Below are 16,334 nucleotides of genomic sequence, written 5' to 3'. Positions count from 1 at the left end.
CTTCCTGCCAGCGCATATTAATCATGACAGCTTTAACCGTACAGCCACGCCTCCGTTCTGAGGAACTAGAGCACGATGTGTCATCATCCAGACTAAGATCTCCAGAAATATAATTTATAGCCCATTTGGAAAATTGATTCATCTAATTTTTAGCTGCTTATTGTTGCTAGCTCATTTGAGTTTGTTGCTTATCTCCAGAGGTCAAACGGTGACAAGACGCCGCTTCATCACAGGGATTCATCCATCAAAACCTCACCTTAAATGTACAGCAGATATTTGTAGTGCTCAAATGCGGAAACATAAAATACCCTGGCAACCACAGATTGAAAATAATTTAAAAAATGAATGACAGTAGACATTAGTTTGGTTTGAGTCTTAAAACTGTGTTGGCCATAACATTGCTGCAGAAGAAGATATTATAAAAGAACTATTACAGAAAATATTCAAATTTTCTGACGAACTGGGTTTTTATTAGCTGTATGCCTTAATCACAAAATTAAATAATTCTGTTATATGATTTTTACTTTTAGAAATAGGAAAATAGAAATGACCTTGTTCAAATTCTAATCTGAGGACAACAGTCAGACAAAATCATTCGTTTTAGTGAAGGCAGGCATCCTTATTTTGACCGATAAACAGCAGTAACCTAAAAACGTATTTAACTTCTAGAGTTAAGCACGCGTTTAAAAAAAACAACTGTAGAGAAATGTTTTTGAAAACCTCTGCCTGAACCATGCTTTATTATAAAACAAAAGAAGTAACAATGCTTCATGGCAATGTACAAACGCAAAGTTTACGCAAGTCATAAAAAATGCCTTTGAAGAATTCATTACAAAGTAATCAAAGGTCACAAATGTGGCAAATATCTGAACCAGAGGAAGATTATTCCTCCATCACGAAACAACTGAGTTCTTTTAAAAAGTCAAAGTTCAGAGAGCGTTTCTGCGACAGGAGGATTACTCCTCCACCACGATACGACGGTAAACAGGAAGTCAGGCTTTTAGTGTTCTGTAGCGACTCCCTAAAGTTTGCAGAGAAGAAGATCCAGGCGTTGCACACTTATGGTCAACAGTAACATAAGTCATATTTACATTACACCAGTGTGCTGCTGGTCAGTCATATGTACAAAATGCCTCCAACTTATGACTGAACGTTAGTAAGGCGGCAAGTTTACAGGCCTTCAAGGTTTACATCAATAACACTGTTAAAGTTAATCCTCACATATCTGTCCACAGAAAACAACGTGTGGCAAATAAATGATGCACAAACAAGCTCAAGATCAACAGGAGATCACAACACAACCGGTCAGCTTATTCTGTGACGCTTGTCCAGTCCTTCACTATGGCTTCGAGGTTAAATCTCCATGTCCTCCTCCGCCGAGTTGTGGAGCACAGTGAAGCTGTACGTGGGCGCGCATGTCTCTGCAGGTGGGCAGGAGGGGCTGAGGGACGGACTGGGAGACGAACACGGAGTTGGGAGCTGCTGGCTGACCGTCTGCCGTTTACGCTGCTTCTGTAGCGAGTCCTTCAGCCTCTGGCAGAAGGGATCTTCTGGAGGACGCCACAGGACCAGCTCCATGCCTGAAGGACTCCTGGGGTCAAGAGGAAGGGGAGAGAGTGAGGGGGAAGAAGTTGCAGCAGATGAACATTTAGATAGGTAATTGTTATAGTAAATTTATTAAACTCCGACAATGCTTTTATGAAGATCTCAGAAGATTCTAGAAATGCACCTAATTTTCTGGAACTTTCTGGATTCCTTCAGTAAAACTAAACTTGTTTTTAATTTGTGTAAATCTAGGAGAAAAGAAAAAAAAAAAAACTAAATCGGCCTTTCTTCAAGTTTCAGTAAATAAGACCTACTTCCTTTTTATGACCACATAATAAAGCTTAACTAAGATTTAACATAATTACCATCTGGTAAAATTTCACTTTAACAGTTTATAATGATTAACAATATCTTCGCTCTATAGCCATAACATGCTTAGGTTAATGTAAAACCCGACTTATTTTACATTTTCCAATGACGAATGAGCAGGCAGGCTAACATAACAAAATGTTCTGATTTTAGGAGAACGATTCTTTTGGAGGTATTTTAAAGGTATGTGGGAAAGTTTAAATGTATTCTGATAAGTTGAGGTTATGAGGATTTGTTGCTTCCTGTACCTCAGGGTTTGTAGTGTGCAACAGCATAACTCATGAATTACTGAACCGGGCCCGGAAATTACAAAAGAAATGCCAGCAGTGTATTTTTCAAATACATAAAAGCACTCCTAACAATACCTATTAGCCATTTTAACCGTTTTAAAATGATCAGAAACACCATGAGCTTTTATGTAGTAATCCATGTTCCCTGGAGAATAAATATGACTAGAAGATCTTTTGTCTTAGCTACTCTTCAAAACCAGTAACATAAGAGAACACGTCATTCCAGTAGGGCAGATACACTAAGCGGTGAAAGTAACAGTGGACGGCGCTGAACACGTTCCTGCTTCAGGAGTTACCAAAGGATTATGGAAATGACCATGGAGCACGTACACAGACTGGGCCACAGTTTGGGGGAGAATGTCACTGATGCCGCGCTGCAGGCCCTCCTTCAAACTGTCTGAGATGACCAGAACCGGCCGCCTCGGGACCGGCTCTACGTCAAGATCCTCGTCATCATCTTCAAGGATTATTCTGCAACACATCAAAATCATAGTGAAAAAAAAATACAGCCACACAATGTAGTCATGTGCTGAACTACATTGATTAGTGAAACAAAGCCCCTTTGTTTGAAATAAATGGAGTGTACAGCAGGACTCAATGGGAAATATGTATATTGCCAGGGTGGAAGCAAAAGTAAGTGAAAAATCACCCAAAGTTTGGACTTTGGTTTGAAGGTCCAACAGTGGATTATGAATAAATGCACAAGCATTAGTGGTTTTATGTTTCTGACTCAACTTGAGGACAAGCAGGCACAAAGTTGCTCCACACCTGTCTTCAATCTCCTGCAGTTTCCTGTGAGCCGCTTCTATCTCCATGCAGGGGCTCTCCATCTCAGCTCGGGGCTGGACAGAAGAGGGCTGTGTCAAAGTGAGGCTCTGATGTGCTGAACATGGCTGCGGAGGAGCAAGGGGGACTTGCTGTGCTGACAGAGTAGGACAACCGTTTGGCAAAATATCCACTTCTGTTTCAGGCATTAACCTCCGTTTTTTGGCACTGCAGCCCCTGACAAAGCAGAAAATTTGTTAGAATATGCCTGTGTGGAGCCTTTACACATTTGCATTTTGTCACATTAAAAACACAACATTTGTGTATTTTCAAATGGATTTTATGAGACAGAGCAAAACAAAGTAGCTCATAGCCAGCCAAATGCAGATCGAAATGCAAAGTGGCAACTTTTACAAATTCATCAGACCTTCTCTATCCAACTTGATTTAGATCAGCTTATTAGTATCAAGATGTGTACAGCTGGCGACATGGAAGCATCTGAGCAAAAGATGATCCTGCAAAAACGATGTCAGGAGGACTGAAGACAAATGCAGATCATAATTTTCAGTTTTACTTGTAAAATAAAAACATTAAAAACTTCCACTTCACAAATATGTGCCACTTAATGCTGATCACATAAAATTCAAATAAAGTTTTATGTGATACTAGGGTTACAATTTTTATTCACAACACATTGCTCACTTACTCATCATCTAGTCTTCTGTGCTTACAGAAGCGTCTTGTTTCCCAGCTGCTGTGGAGCAGAGACAAATATGTCAAAAACAAAACATTCCTGTATGCATTCCTGGTCAACTTGAGTCAAAAACATACCAATCAGCACCATACCTGTCTGGGTTTAGTTCTCTCTGAAGGCTGTCAGAGGTACTTGGAGGTCCCAAGTCAAATTCAGGCAGAGCAGTGGGGCCTGAAAATGAATACATGGCTGGCAGACACCCCAGCTCACTGGCCGAGGGAAGAGGATGTGCATGAAGAACCAGTAGAAGGGCAGATTTGAGGCAGGTGGTTATAAGAAGTGTTAATCTGAAAGATCAGAACTGATGCTAATTAGATCAGCTTGAAAAAACAAACATTTTCTACAACGTACAGGACGCACGTAATGGCTGTCACCAACATGCCATTACGGAATTTATCTCTTGGCTTTCATTTGTATCTGGTTGGTGTATTATTTATCTAAACGATGCATGGTAATAAAATTCTCATTGAGGTGACTAATATTTTTGCACAAGTTCATAAAAACACGAGTTAAAGCACTGACCTGTGAACCTGCCCTGCCCCCTCGCCGTTTGTTGCTGTCGATGTTTAGCTAGGTCCTCTCCGCACAGTTCGTGGTTTCTCTGTTTAATGCGGTCAATAGTAGACAATAACAGCTTCTGCAGACGCAAGGTGATATGACCCGATAAAATAATTAAACCTAGGCTAAGCAGAAATGGCTCATAGACCACACGCCTTATTGTGTGTGAAAGGCTTTGAAAGTAGGACGGGTCAACCTGACGTCGAATGAAAAAAACACTTACGCTGGAAGACTCGTCGAGATTCTAGAAAGAGCGTGAGCTACGCACGAGGCACAGCTGAATTATGGGTAACGTAGTTATGCCACACTCGACACAGACTCTTTTTCGTCAGCACAGTCGGTTACATCAATAAGTTAACATAAACAGCTCTGCGTGAAGAACCAGTAATTATATCTAATTGTTGTTTCATTATTTAAAGGTTCTGCTTTTCAAACTTTTTAAAGTGACAGTCATGAATTTATATAACTCTAACTTTGATTGGCTCAGCCGTACAAGCGCCTCGAATTCTAACCAATCACAATCACCTAACTGTTCCCCATCGTTTTCCAACTTCCTGTTGTATTGCTGTTTAAAGATACGGTGAACTCTTCAACTTTTTCAAAGTTGTGTCATCTCAGATGATGGGTCATGTGAGACCGAAGCGTTTATAAGCATTTCTCTCTCTGTTTTTCTCCCACTCAGCTTTGATTCTTTGCATTGGATACTCAGGAGGTAAAAAGCTACTCTTTACAGCTATCTTGTTAAAGTTAACTGCAAATCCATTGCGACATTACTGCTATAACAATGTCTTACTGGTTTAGGTAGCAGCAGTGTTGCGTCTATATCTTGCTAATATTTCCAGATTATACTGTTCTAATAGTGTGAAATGCTTCAATGTCATGCGAATGTTTGTGTAATTTAATTTTTCTATTTTGTTTTCTTTTTGGACAGCCAGAATGTTAGCTTTAGTAATTATTACCGGACTGCTGGCTTTTGCCTCCAGCAAGCCGTGTGGTAAGTAGCTTTTAAATATATATTTGTATCTTGAAAACAGTAAACACTTTTTTAAAACTACCTGAATTGTGATGCAACCAAGTCTGGAAATTCTCAGATTTTGCAATCTTAGAAATTTTGACTCTTCCACCTCGCCCAGTTGGCAGAAACCCTTTGAGCACTTCAGACTCAAGGATAAAATCCTAAAATTAAAAAAGAAACAAAAACATTTCAGAAATTATTTATCCAGTATAATATGAAGAAATCAGTCATTTTGAGTGGTTTTTTTTTGTTTTTTTTGTTGAAGCGTAGGGATGGGGTTAGCATTAAAATAAAAGTAGGATTTTATAGATTTTTTTTCTTATTTAATTTACTGAGTTGAACAAGCACAGTCAATGTGCATGGTAACCTTTTTCAGACTAATGTCATTGCTAAGGCCCATCCATTCGATGTCTTCCTCTTATGAGACAATAAGCAGCCTGCAGGTGGAAAAGAGTAGACCAGACATCTTTCCTCATAACTTTCTCCAGTTCTTACTGGGCGATCTTGAAGGTGTTCCCAATGCCAGAGGAGACTTTTAGCCCCCTGGTAAATTCTTGCTCTGCCTTGGGGTCTCTTCCCATTGGGATGTGCCTTTAAAAATGTCCAAATGAGGCATCCTGAAGGTATCCTGGTCAGATCCCCACACCATCTTAAATGGCTCCTGTTTTTTGAGCTCCTCTGATGGCTTATGGAGCTCCTTACCTGAATCCATTGTACAGGAGAAGTTTATTTTAGTTGCTTGCACCTAGAATCTCGTCCATTCAACCATGATGTTTATCTCATGATCATATGTCAGAGATAAATTATTGACCAATCAGTATGGCGAGCATTGCTTGTTTGCTGAGCTTTTTATTCACATTTACAGATGCAGCACCTGCATTACTGCAGATGATGCCCCAAATTACCTGTCAGTAAATCTAACAGAGGCCACCTCCACAAAATGATGTCTAGGTTAGTTCCAGTTAAGAAAGAGGGCCTGGCTGTGCTGAGTCCCAGTTTAATATTTTGGATTTTGGGGTATGTGTATTTATTTGGTGTCTATTGTTAACTATATAAAGATAAAAATCAAAACATCATAACCATATTTTAGAGCAAGTTCATGCCATCCAATTTACTGAATGATGCACCTGCAGGCAGCTCCACCAAAAACTGAACAAATCTGTAGAATGCTGAACCTTTTAGAAACGATCACAAGCGGCAGAGTAGAAAGCTGTTTTTATTTTTACCTCATGCAATTTCTTTAACTTGTATTGAGTTTATCTGGGTAGAGGGATTCTGTAATTTGCTCTTAATCTTAACTGCTGATGCAGCTTCTTGGGGTTTCGCAATGCTTCAGAAGTTCTTGTTGATGTCAGCAACAATACAGAGAGACATCCCTGTAAATGTTTTTTTCTTTTTTTTGAAAAATTTGTTCCAGTTACTGAAGGATCCAATTCTGAGCTGCTCCTGACACTCAACAGGAATCTTGTTCGTTCTCTGGAAAGCCCGGAAGGACTTCCCAATCCCAGCGTGCACCTGGCTCTTCGACTGTCTCATCACCACAACCAAGCCAAGGAGACAGATCACCTCAACAAACTGAAAAATGAACTTCACAATGACATTCAAACGTATTTTTCCAAGTTTCAATACAGTTCATTGACGTTATATGTGAAACTATGAACATCCACTGTTTATAACTTTGTCTGATGTCCTTCAGCTCACTCTCAAACAGCCAGAGTGTGACTGGCACCATGGCGCTGTACAGTCTGGCCCTGAAGTCCTCCTGCTATGACCTCAACACCATCAGCTTCACTGCAAATGACAAGAGCGAGACACTGCTGACACACCTGAAGAGGCAGATGGAGCAGGAGAAAGATCATATCGCCTGTAAGATTTCCCTTCACAGGTTCCGTTTTTTTTTTCTAAAACGTTTGCAGAAACTTGTTTTACTGTCCTGCGGCATGAGGTCAGAGTTCACTGCTGTGAATTGTCTCTCAGAAAGAAAACTGTTTCTGAAAACGCTGAACAACAAAAATGAAACAGTTAAAGGCATAACTAACATAACATTATCCAGGAATAGGGAACTATTAACTGATTCAAGCTCAGCAGGACACCATAATGCCAAAAAAAGCATAATTTTTTTCTAACTTCAGTCAAGTTTTATATCATTTAGTTTTTTTTTTCTTTCGTCTTGCAGTCAGCCACCGCCCTTTGACCAACTATTACCAGTACAGCCTGGGTGTGCTTGCTCTCTGTGTGAGCGGCATAAGGGTCAACAACCATGTCAGCCACAAGCTCATCAAAGCAGCAGAAAATGAGCACTTCAGACATGGAGAAACCGAGAGTATCGGTGAGTTAAAGGGCTGTTGAAAATCTTTGGACTCAGTCCTGTAAAGTGGATTAAATTGCCCGGTTTTCGATTTGCTGTGACTAGTAATTTAAAAACCGCCATTGATGATGTAATGTTCAAATAATAAACTGTTCTGATCTGGAGGACATTTGCAAAGCAGTTTAGGCAAATCTTATCAAGTCAAGATGTGGCATACTCATGGGGTCCAACCAAAGAAGACTGAATTAAAAACCATTAGTTTAAGACTCTGCAGATTATGCAACTGGATTATTGCACTTTTTTATTTTAAAAAAATGGTTTGTTTTTTCAGCTGAAATACATAAGATGATTGCAACAAAATGTATGGAATCAGTTTAGCTCTTTTACATCTTAAAATCTGGTATTGTAATAACATATTGACAACATGCAGACCAGGTTGTGTTTCAGCTTTTTTAAATCTCCTAGATACCTATGCTATGGCTGGAATGGCCCTTCAGTGCGTGAAGAACTCTGGGTCATATGCACACAATGCAGAGGAGCTGGATTTAACTCTCAACAAGATCAAGCAGAAGCTTCTGGCCTCTCGTAGATCTGACGGTCATATTGGCAATGAGTTCAGCACGGGTCTGGCAGTTCAAGTAAGAAGTTATTTGTTTTCTCTCCTCACCACCTTTCCTTGTTTCTGCATCACACCTTAAAAATCACTCTTGCTTCATTTACTGACATTCAAGGCTTTACTGGCAATGGGCAGCGAGGTTGGAGATTGTTCTGTCTCAATGGAGGCCATGAGAACAGCTGCCAGAAGCAACACCTACCACAACCCCATGGCTATTTCTCAGACTCTGCCGGCGCTCCAGAGGAAAACCTACCTGTCGGTAAAAACCCTGGACTGCCTCAATGAGGACGGTGTGTGCAGCATTGCTTCCAGCTTTTTTTTTTTTTTTTTTTTTAGGTCACTTTGACCAGTATTGTTTCTTATTTCACATGTTGTTTTCTTTTTGCAGACACACTGGTGCTGGAGTCTGTAGACCCTGCTGTGGTTTTACCAAGTGAGACCAAAGTGAAAGTGATGGTGGAAGTGGTGACTGCCAGCGGCGCTGCAGCTGCATACTCTGTTGACGTGCCAAAGGGCAGCTCCCTGCTGGAAGCCCTGGAGCTGCTTGAGAGGAAGAATGTTGGCTTCACGTAAGTTCGTTTAATGAGCTGCAGCAAGTCACTTTCTGTCAAACCTGCTGAAGTGAGTAAAATCTGATCCTGCTTGGCAGATTTCAGAAGGAATCCAGTCTGTGGGGACCATTCTTGAGCATTGTAAATGGAGAGCAGGCCAGACAAAGCGACCGCAGATACTGGCACCTTTCTTCCGATGGCACGGCTCTCACTGAGGGTAAAGACACACACACACAAACACACGTGTTGCAGTGACATTCAGCAATATTAATTACTGTAGTCTGTTAAATTCCCTGAAGTAAAGTCATTAAAATACCTCATTTTCTCAGGTGTTGGCGACTTCAAGATCAACGCTACTCAAAAGATCACCATCAAAAACACAAGTTACTGATAATGTTGCTCTAATGACTATGACTTACAAATTCTTTACTTTCAAATGTTTTCTGGCACTATTTTGATCTCTGATTATAGGTGAATTGTCTGCTGCTATCATTTATCTGTGCATTCATAAATGGCTTGCATAAAACTGTGATTTGGGACTTCTGTGATAGTTTTTAATGTAAATGCTTTTATTTCAGGACTGAAAATGTTTTTTTTGTAGAATGAATATTCACTAGTTTGTTTCATAAAATTGATTTTAAATCTTGGTTATGTTCTTTAAACAAAATAAAGTTGTGGTGACATATTAAAGAATATACGGTTACAAGAATTTTGTGAACATGTGATTCAATCTGGCATATTATCTGTTTTGTACAACTCAAGACTGACGTTTTTGCCCATTCTTCTTGAAGAATAGCCCAAGCTTCAGTCAGGCTGGTTGAAGAAATCTCTTACCACAGGTTTACAATTGTATTTAGGTCTTAAGAGCTTCCATAATTTCCAAAACTTAGAATATTGTTTTATGAGCAGTCTGCCACTTTATGTAGCTAGACATGGTTTGGTAGATTTTCCAATATAAATTTTTCAATTATATTAGAATGCATAAAGATGTCATTCTCCCTGTGCAACATCACCTTTGACATTTAGTTTGTACACCGACATAAAATCAAGAAATGCTCATTTAGCATAGAGGAAATAACATAGTTGTTGAAAGGCTTTTATTGTGAAAGTGAATGATGTTACGCCGGAAGTGCGTCTAGTTGCTAACGCTACGCTGGTAGCGTTTATCAACTGGCACATGTTACCGAATTTAACTCAGAATTGTGCTAACGTGGAGTGACTTATGCGAGACTGAAATTTGACTTTTATAATCGAAATAAAGTATATTTTACAAGCGTAGAAAGACTTTTTAATTTGCTCCGATAGTTGATGTTACATTAGGATGTTTTGGGTAGAGCTAGCATTCATGAGCTCATCTCGTGGTGATGTTTCTGCTGATTAATAAGAGACAGGACAACTTCGGAAAAGTGTTTGATATCATAAAAATTAAAGTGAATATCCTGATGGCTGCCCTCCACCGACTCCTTCTGTTACACCGGGTTTCTGAAATCCAGAAACGGTGTTCAGGTCTGACGCAGCTCAGGAGGTTTGCGTCCACACTGTGGAAACCACAAAACAGCTCATTTCAGAGAGGAAGGACAACTATCTGCAGTTCTATGGATAAAAATATAGGGGATCCAAGTATTTCTTGCTCTAAAAACTACTCGAGTTCATCTAAGGATGGTGCATCGCGAGTGAAGAGAGTTTCTATCGAGGGAAACGTCGGTAAGATCACTGGACCTTTGAGTTGTATAACTACAGAGTCCGTTGTAATTGAGAAAAACTAGTAGAGATAAAATAAGTTATAAAGTTATTGTAAGGATCTATATACAGTGGTATACCTCAGTATGATGTCATAGATAGTACTTTTGCATGGCAAAAGTCTCCTTCAGAGGCAATCATCTGTGAAAGAGCTGCAGGGATACACAACACAAAATAATCCATTTGTCCTGCGCTGCAAAAATATGGCCTCTATAAACACCAGTGCTAAAGCAAAATCAAGAAAAAGACTGAATCCAAATTTACACCACACCTTTTGGTTTTTATTTGTAAAACAACTTGAGCAACAATTTGTGCATCATAAATTTTATTTATTGGTTTGTTGTTGGTTGAGGAAAAACTAAAAAGCTCAAGGTGTATGAATATTTTTGTAAGAGATTCTATTTCTGATTGAAGTGAGTAAACAGGATCATATTATCCTGATGAAGGAATTAGCATGGTGCAATGTGTACCGGTGATGTGAAATTTAAAGAACTGCACAATGGGAAGACTGCATAATAATTGCTTCTATGTCATGGGCTTTTCTCCTGACAGCTGTTGGAAAGTCAACCTTTGCAAAACTCCTGCAGTCTGTTTCTACAGACTGGGAGGTGATGCAAGAGCCTGTCGGTAAATGGCAGAACATTGAGATCAAGGGATCAAAGGTGAAATTATTTTTCTCCCAGACACCATTTGACCATTTGGTATGACAAAGAGGAAGATAAGAGTAAATTATTCCCATTTATTTACCAGGAAATAGATGCTTCACCCCAAGCAACAGTCAGCAACTTGCTGGAGATGATGTACCAGGACCCTCAGCGCTGGTCCTACACATTTCAAACATATTCCTGTGTGAGCCGAATGAGGATACAGCTCCAGCCCCCTCCCGCTCGTCTCCTCAACACAAAGGAAACCCCTGTCCAGGTGTATGAGCGCTCGGTCTACAGTGACAGGTGAAACATTTTATTTCAAGACTCACCCATGTCCGTGTCTGTCCTTTAAGCATCAGTCCTTTTAAATAAACTGGTTCCCAGAGTTCCCAGGGATGAGTACACATTCTGGATTTCAAGTCTTGTGTTTGATTTAACTTTGGTGAATTCAGAGTGAGATCCACCTATGCAGCTTTATTCTGCCTACTTAAAACTAACCTTAAATCTTCTCTGTCAGATACGTCTTTGCTCTGAATATGTTTGAACTGGGCTGCATCAACGCCACTGAATGGGCGACCTACCAGGACTGGCACTCCCTGATGGTGGAGCAGTTTGGACACCGGGTGGAGCTGGAGGGCATCATCTACCTCAGAGCCTCACCCAAGGTATGGATGTAAGATCTGTTTTTTTTTTATTTTTTTTTAATTTTTTATTATTGCTCTGAATTCAATACCTTGCAAAGAAATCGCAAGCAACTTTGCTTCTCTCAGATGTGCATGGAGCGTCTGAAGTCACGGGGAAGACCTGAGGAGGAGGGAGTAAAGCTGGACTACCTGGAGACGCTGCATAGGCAGCATGAGAAGTGGCTGATAGAGAAGAGTACTGAGTAAGAAACGCATCATGTGTCTGCAGTAAATAAATACATTTGTGGTAAAACAAAATTGCACCGTCTGTGTATTTCACATAGTACTATATGTTAAAAGTAGTCTGGTCTTTACCAAGTTTAAAGACATTTAAACGGACAGTATCATGGCAAATCAACTTTTTTAAGCTTTACATTATGTTATAATCTTATTCCCTGGAGTGTTGCTTTGATTTTTTTCATGTATGTTTGAGAAGTTGTTTAATCTCCTGGGGCAACCCTCCAGCTGTGCAAAACTCCTGGGTGGATCTAGCTCCTCGTTTGAGGCGCAGCTCCTCTTCAGAGCTGCAGTTTCCAATCTGCCTTACAGAGCAGTCTTCCTCCGCCATGATTTCATGGCATTTTCTGTTGTTTCTGATCGTGTAACCAAGCTAACCGTGTTGTGATTTACCTCATTTTAGAGCATTCATTCCTCTCTGCAATAGGCTGGAAACGAGCAGTTTATTTGATCCAGGTGTGTTTGAGCAGAGATGCGTCTAAAAGTTACAGGATGGTAGCCCTCGAGGACTGGAGTTGGTGACCCCTGCTTTAATGTATGTGTCTGACACAGCTTTGCTCCTTTTAACCTTAGGATACACTTTGAGAAGTTGAGAAAGATCCCTGTGTTGCAGCTCGATGCCAGTGTGGCATTTAATAGGGATCCCAAGGTGCAGGAGCTGTTTATAGCAAAGGTAAGTTTCCGACTTTTCAATCTCATGGTTGCTGTACCTATATGAGCCACATGGGGTCTCTAATGTGCTTTATCTTATAAATTTGCTCATGTTTATATTTTAATGGAATTTAAGATGCGTACGTGTTTTTAATCCACCGTGATCCTAAATAACCTTTTCACACTTACAGGTGAAGGACTTCTTTAAAACTTTGTGAGAAGATGCACCTGAAGAGTCGCCAACAGAGGGCGACAAAAGACATCAAAATAACACAAAAGAGCACTGTACCACTGTATTTAAAATGCACACAGGTTGTCTTTATATGAATGTTTCACTTCTAATGATTCTGTTACATTTTTTTTAATTAAAGTTCCATTTGTTTGTTAGTTTTCACATCTTTTTCCAACCAGAATTCTTGAACTGTATAAATGCTCTTCTCTGTTAAAATATTTATTTTTCCAAACAATAAATGCAGATGAATCCAGCTGTTTTTTATACCAAGTAATAATTATAAGCTAAAGAATTACTGTGAAAAGTGCCACAAAGTGTTTAGTGAGGATCTGCATGTGTGGATTTCTTATACATTGTTGACTAAATAAAATTGTTTTTTTATTTCTTAATTGCCAGGGGTTTGTTTATTCTTTGTGTTTTTCTGAGCGTCTTTACACAATGCCATGAAAAACTATTCATACCCTTTGAACTTTGGACAAAGAAAATGACAAATGCAAAACATTTTTATTTTCAAATGATTTCACCTATTAATGAAAAAAAAACAACCTGTTCCACTGTGAAAAAAGTAAAACAAACAAACACACTATGAAATTTAAAATAAGTCATAAACTATATTTTTGGAAATGCTGAGTTCAACTTCACTTTCCACACCCAGACATAATTACTATCAGACCTGCAGGAATATGAAATTATTTCCATGCAATCTTTCTAACAAGAAAGATTAGATATTCACTAAAATATCTTAAGAAACAACTGACTTACAAGCAACTTTTTTCAGCAGGAGCTTGTTTTAAGTAAATAACTCCTTAATACTGATTAAAAAGTACTTGTTAAAAGTGAAATAATCTGCCAGTGGAACTAGGACAGCTCAGTGTTACGTCTGAAATCTGCTGTTTGCTTCCAATTTTATTTAGAGGTATCTGAGTAAAAGGGAGTAGATGTGACACTTTTCAGATTGTTAGCTTAGCTTTCTGTTCTGTTCTTGGTTGTAAGGTGACTTGGTTTTGAGAGGGTTAAGAGTAATGGAACACATTTGCAAGTCATTGTAAAAAAAAGTGTCAATAATATCAGTGTTTAATTGTTAATGTAACATGTTTTGCATTTAAAAGTTAGTTTGACAGGACAATGACCTTGGCTAAAAGCAGCTTACTCTCTGGTCCTCTGATGTGCTCTGCTGATCAGAGGAGCCGTTAAGATGCCTGCAGTGGTCAGGGGTCATCAAAGGGCAGCTGTCCACTATAAAAGGCCGGTCTACAGCTCCATCTGCACTCAACATCATTTGTGCCCTGGAGCAGCTGGAGGAAGGACAGACTGAGGCAGATCTTTGTGAGTTTCAGCTAAAATGGAGCGCAGAGTCCTGGCTGTCTTCTGCACGCTCTCTCTCTGCACCTTTGGAGCCGTCGTCTCGACGCTGACCCGTAGACATCACACACACCTGGAGAACAGTTCAGCTCACAGAAACATGTCAGCTAATCATCGCAGTAGATATCCTTTGTATATGATGCAGCTGTACCGCTCCTTCAGTGCTGCCGACTCCATCGCCTCACTGACTGTCAACACCTTTGCAGCTCCACGGGACCAGCTGTCAGCTTACAGCTCTGATTCTGTCCTGAGTCTGGTGGCCAAAGGTTGGTAAACCTTTTTTTGCTCAAACATTCAGGACTGTTACACCTTGACTGTTAGTTTCTGTCATCCAGCAGCTCCTTGGCTGTTTATCTGTGTTAACAATCCCTCCTTTTTTACAACTCAGCAAGTGTCAAAATGCTTATTGGACTTTAAAGGCTGGCTCTGTTTTATGTGGGGCGGTTGTATATTAGCCCTCAGACGGCCTTGTGCAGGGGGCAGGGAGGGGGGGGTCCAATACACATCCTGCCCCGTTTCCCCTCTCACTTCAGTGTTTTGACATCTGTCCAGCGACCTGGCCTCTCCACGTTCGCTCAGACTTGCAGTGTCACACTTTGATTTCTCTTTCTCCTGGTTTTTCTTGAAGGTTGTCATCAAGTGGGCGACAGATGGATGGTCACTTTTGACATGTCCTCCATCTCCACCAGTGAACTGGTCCAGCTAGCAGAGCTTCAGATCCGACTCCCAGCTTTCTCTGCCTCTCACCGTGCCTCTGTGGATTTATATCATTCCCATAAGCACAGCTGTGACCCGGATGGGACTTCATGCCAGGAGGAGCCTGTCTTCTTGGGGAGCTTTGGCGCAACGCCGAGCAGCACAAAGTCTTCCTGGAAGGTATTCAATGTGACGAGTCTCTTGAAATACTGGCTTTACCAGGGAGATGCAGTGTTGAGCCAAGAGGGATCAGGGGCGACTCAGAAAGACGGCGGGAGCGGTTCTGGGGATGAAGACATCTTGGGAAGAAGTCAAAGAAAAGTACAACATCCAACCACAAACCGGGTGATGATGGTCATCTTCTCCAAACACAACCTGCCTCAGGATTCCTCTGGAGCCTACAGTCTCATTCACACTGTGGAAAACTCCAAGTATGTGACAGCCAACAGGGCCAAGAGCGACAGGCAAAGCCGGCGCCACAAGAGGAACCGAATGGAGGCCCTGCGGATTACCGATGGAGCTGCACCTACCCTGGCCCCTGCAGTGGAGCAGATTCAGGGGCCCCTGTGTCGCAGGGTGGACATGTGGGTCGACTTTGACCACATTGGCTGGGATGAGTGGATCGTGCATCCGAAGCGCTACAACGCCTATCGCTGTGAGGGAGAGTGCCCCATCCCTCTGGACGAGTCCTTCAACCCCACCAACCACGCCTACATGCAGGTAAGATGATGACTAGAGAGCATGGCTCCTTCTGACTGTGCAGCCGTTGACCTGTTCGTGTGATATGTTCTGTAAACTTTCAGAGCCTGCTGAGACATCACAACCCAGGAAGAGTGTCCTGCCCTTCCTGCGTGCCGACACGTCTCACCCCACTCTCCATGCTGTACTACGAGAACGACGACCTGACCCTGCGGCACCACGAGGACATGATTGTTGACGAGTGCGGCTGCCACTGAAAGGATTACTGCATAAACCTGAATTGTTGTGTTTTTGTTTGCATGTAACTTTAATAATCAAGTATGATAGCATTTCTTGTCATTCCCCTCTACTGGAAGCATCTCTGTGTTGAAATAAATTGAATAATTTGTCTATTTATAGATTATAATGTATATTTTTGTATATAAAACATAAAGGAATATATTAAAATATTTTATTTTGACAAATGTGTTGGATTATGTAGCTTATTCTTGATCACATGGTCTTGGAATATATAACATTTTTAAATCTAATTCAATTTGGAAAGCTTAAATCATTAACAAAAAGCCTCAGGGAGAGTGTTCAGGTGCTATAAATTGTTGCAGCTTAAACCAACTAT

At 40.6% G+C, this 16,334-nt stretch overlaps 4 protein-coding genes across 5 annotated transcripts; 3 read left to right on the top strand and 1 right to left on the bottom strand.

The window, feature by feature from the left end:
• Positions 1-709: 709 nt before the first annotated feature.
• On the bottom strand, positions 710-4,517 carry ccdc117 (coiled-coil domain containing 117). 2 transcript variants are annotated; one of them, XM_015007916.2, is made up of 6 exons: positions 4,246-4,517; positions 3,816-4,010; positions 3,676-3,720; positions 2,973-3,206; positions 2,535-2,675; positions 710-1,591 (listed from the first exon to the last, which is right to left on the bottom strand). In XM_015007916.2, the coding sequence occupies exons 2-6, from the start codon at positions 3,908-3,910 to the stop codon at positions 1,354-1,356; spliced, it is 753 nt and encodes a 250-aa protein (XP_014863402.1). In that variant the 5' UTR covers positions 3,911-4,010; positions 4,246-4,517; the 3' UTR covers positions 710-1,353. The 2 variants fall into 2 exon arrangements, with proteins under 2 accessions (XP_014863402.1, XP_014863400.1); XM_015007914.2 differs by having other exon boundaries at positions 3,676-3,723; positions 4,246-4,516.
• A 316-nt stretch (positions 4,518-4,833) lies between these two features.
• tcn2 (transcobalamin II) lies at positions 4,834-9,464 on the top strand. The gene is made up of 10 exons (XM_015007910.2): positions 4,834-4,993; positions 5,213-5,275; positions 6,714-6,903; positions 6,993-7,162; positions 7,473-7,625; positions 8,070-8,242; positions 8,336-8,510; positions 8,609-8,789; positions 8,870-8,988; positions 9,101-9,464. The coding sequence occupies exons 2-10, from the start codon at positions 5,218-5,220 to the stop codon at positions 9,160-9,162; spliced, it is 1,281 nt and encodes a 426-aa protein (XP_014863396.2). The 5' UTR covers positions 4,834-4,993; positions 5,213-5,217; the 3' UTR covers positions 9,163-9,464.
• A 128-nt stretch (positions 9,465-9,592) lies between these two features.
• Positions 9,593-13,350, top strand: LOC106930395 (deoxycytidine kinase 2-like). The gene is made up of 7 exons (XM_015007913.2): positions 9,593-10,475; positions 11,064-11,173; positions 11,262-11,461; positions 11,676-11,823; positions 11,929-12,044; positions 12,652-12,751; positions 12,921-13,350. The coding sequence occupies exons 1-7, from the start codon at positions 10,136-10,138 to the stop codon at positions 12,945-12,947; spliced, it is 1,041 nt and encodes a 346-aa protein (XP_014863399.2). The 5' UTR covers positions 9,593-10,135; the 3' UTR covers positions 12,948-13,350.
• An 838-nt stretch (positions 13,351-14,188) lies between these two features.
• spaw (southpaw) lies at positions 14,189-16,143 on the top strand. Its single transcript, XM_015007918.2, has 3 exons — positions 14,189-14,589; positions 14,952-15,739; positions 15,823-16,143. Exons 1-3 carry the CDS (start codon positions 14,304-14,306, stop codon positions 15,973-15,975), a joined length of 1,227 nt encoding a protein of 408 aa, XP_014863404.2. The 5' UTR covers positions 14,189-14,303; the 3' UTR covers positions 15,976-16,143.
• Positions 16,144-16,334: the final 191 nt, after the last annotated feature.

Source organism: Poecilia mexicana, unplaced genomic scaffold (genome assembly GCF_051168715.1).
Source record: "Poecilia mexicana isolate PSO_F unplaced genomic scaffold, ASM5116871v1 scaffold_9, whole genome shotgun sequence".
NCBI classification, from domain to species: Eukaryota; Metazoa; Chordata; class Actinopteri; order Cyprinodontiformes; family Poeciliidae; genus Poecilia; species Poecilia mexicana.
The sequence above is the reverse complement of the archived record's forward strand: the minus strand, read 5'-3'. Positions and strand labels throughout refer to the sequence as shown.

Coding starts and splice junctions, on each gene's coding strand:
- ccdc117 (XM_015007914.2), bottom strand. CDS start 3,910: ATGTATTCATTTTCAGGCCCCACTGCTCTGCCTGAATTTGACTTGGGA. Junction 3,724..3,815: donor AGAGAACTAAACCCAGACAG/GTATGGTGCTGA, acceptor TCTGCTCCACAG/CAGCTGGGAAACAAGACGCT. Junction 3,207..3,675: donor CACAGAAGACTAGATGATGA/GTAAGTGAGCAA, acceptor CTGCTTTGTCAG/GGGCTGCAGTGCCAAAAAAC.
- tcn2 (XM_015007910.2), top strand. CDS start 5,218: ATGTTAGCTTTAGTAATTATTACCGGACTGCTGGCTTTTGCCTCCAGC. Junction 6,904..6,992: donor CTTCACAATGACATTCAAAC/GTATTTTTCCAA, acceptor GATGTCCTTCAG/CTCACTCTCAAACAGCCAGA. Junction 7,163..7,472: donor GGAGAAAGATCATATCGCCT/GTAAGATTTCCC, acceptor TTCGTCTTGCAG/TCAGCCACCGCCCTTTGACC.
- LOC106930395 (XM_015007913.2), top strand. CDS start 10,136: ATGTTTCTGCTGATTAATAAGAGACAGGACAACTTCGGAAAAGTGTTT. Junction 12,045..12,651: donor CTGATAGAGAAGAGTACTGA/GTAAGAAACGCA, acceptor TTTTAACCTTAG/GATACACTTTGAGAAGTTGA. Junction 12,752..12,920: donor AGGAGCTGTTTATAGCAAAG/GTAAGTTTCCGA, acceptor TCACACTTACAG/GTGAAGGACTTCTTTAAAAC.
- spaw (XM_015007918.2), top strand. CDS start 14,304: ATGGAGCGCAGAGTCCTGGCTGTCTTCTGCACGCTCTCTCTCTGCACC. Junction 14,590..14,951: donor CCTGAGTCTGGTGGCCAAAG/GTTGGTAAACCT, acceptor TTTTTCTTGAAG/GTTGTCATCAAGTGGGCGAC. Junction 15,740..15,822: donor CCAACCACGCCTACATGCAG/GTAAGATGATGA, acceptor GTAAACTTTCAG/AGCCTGCTGAGACATCACAA.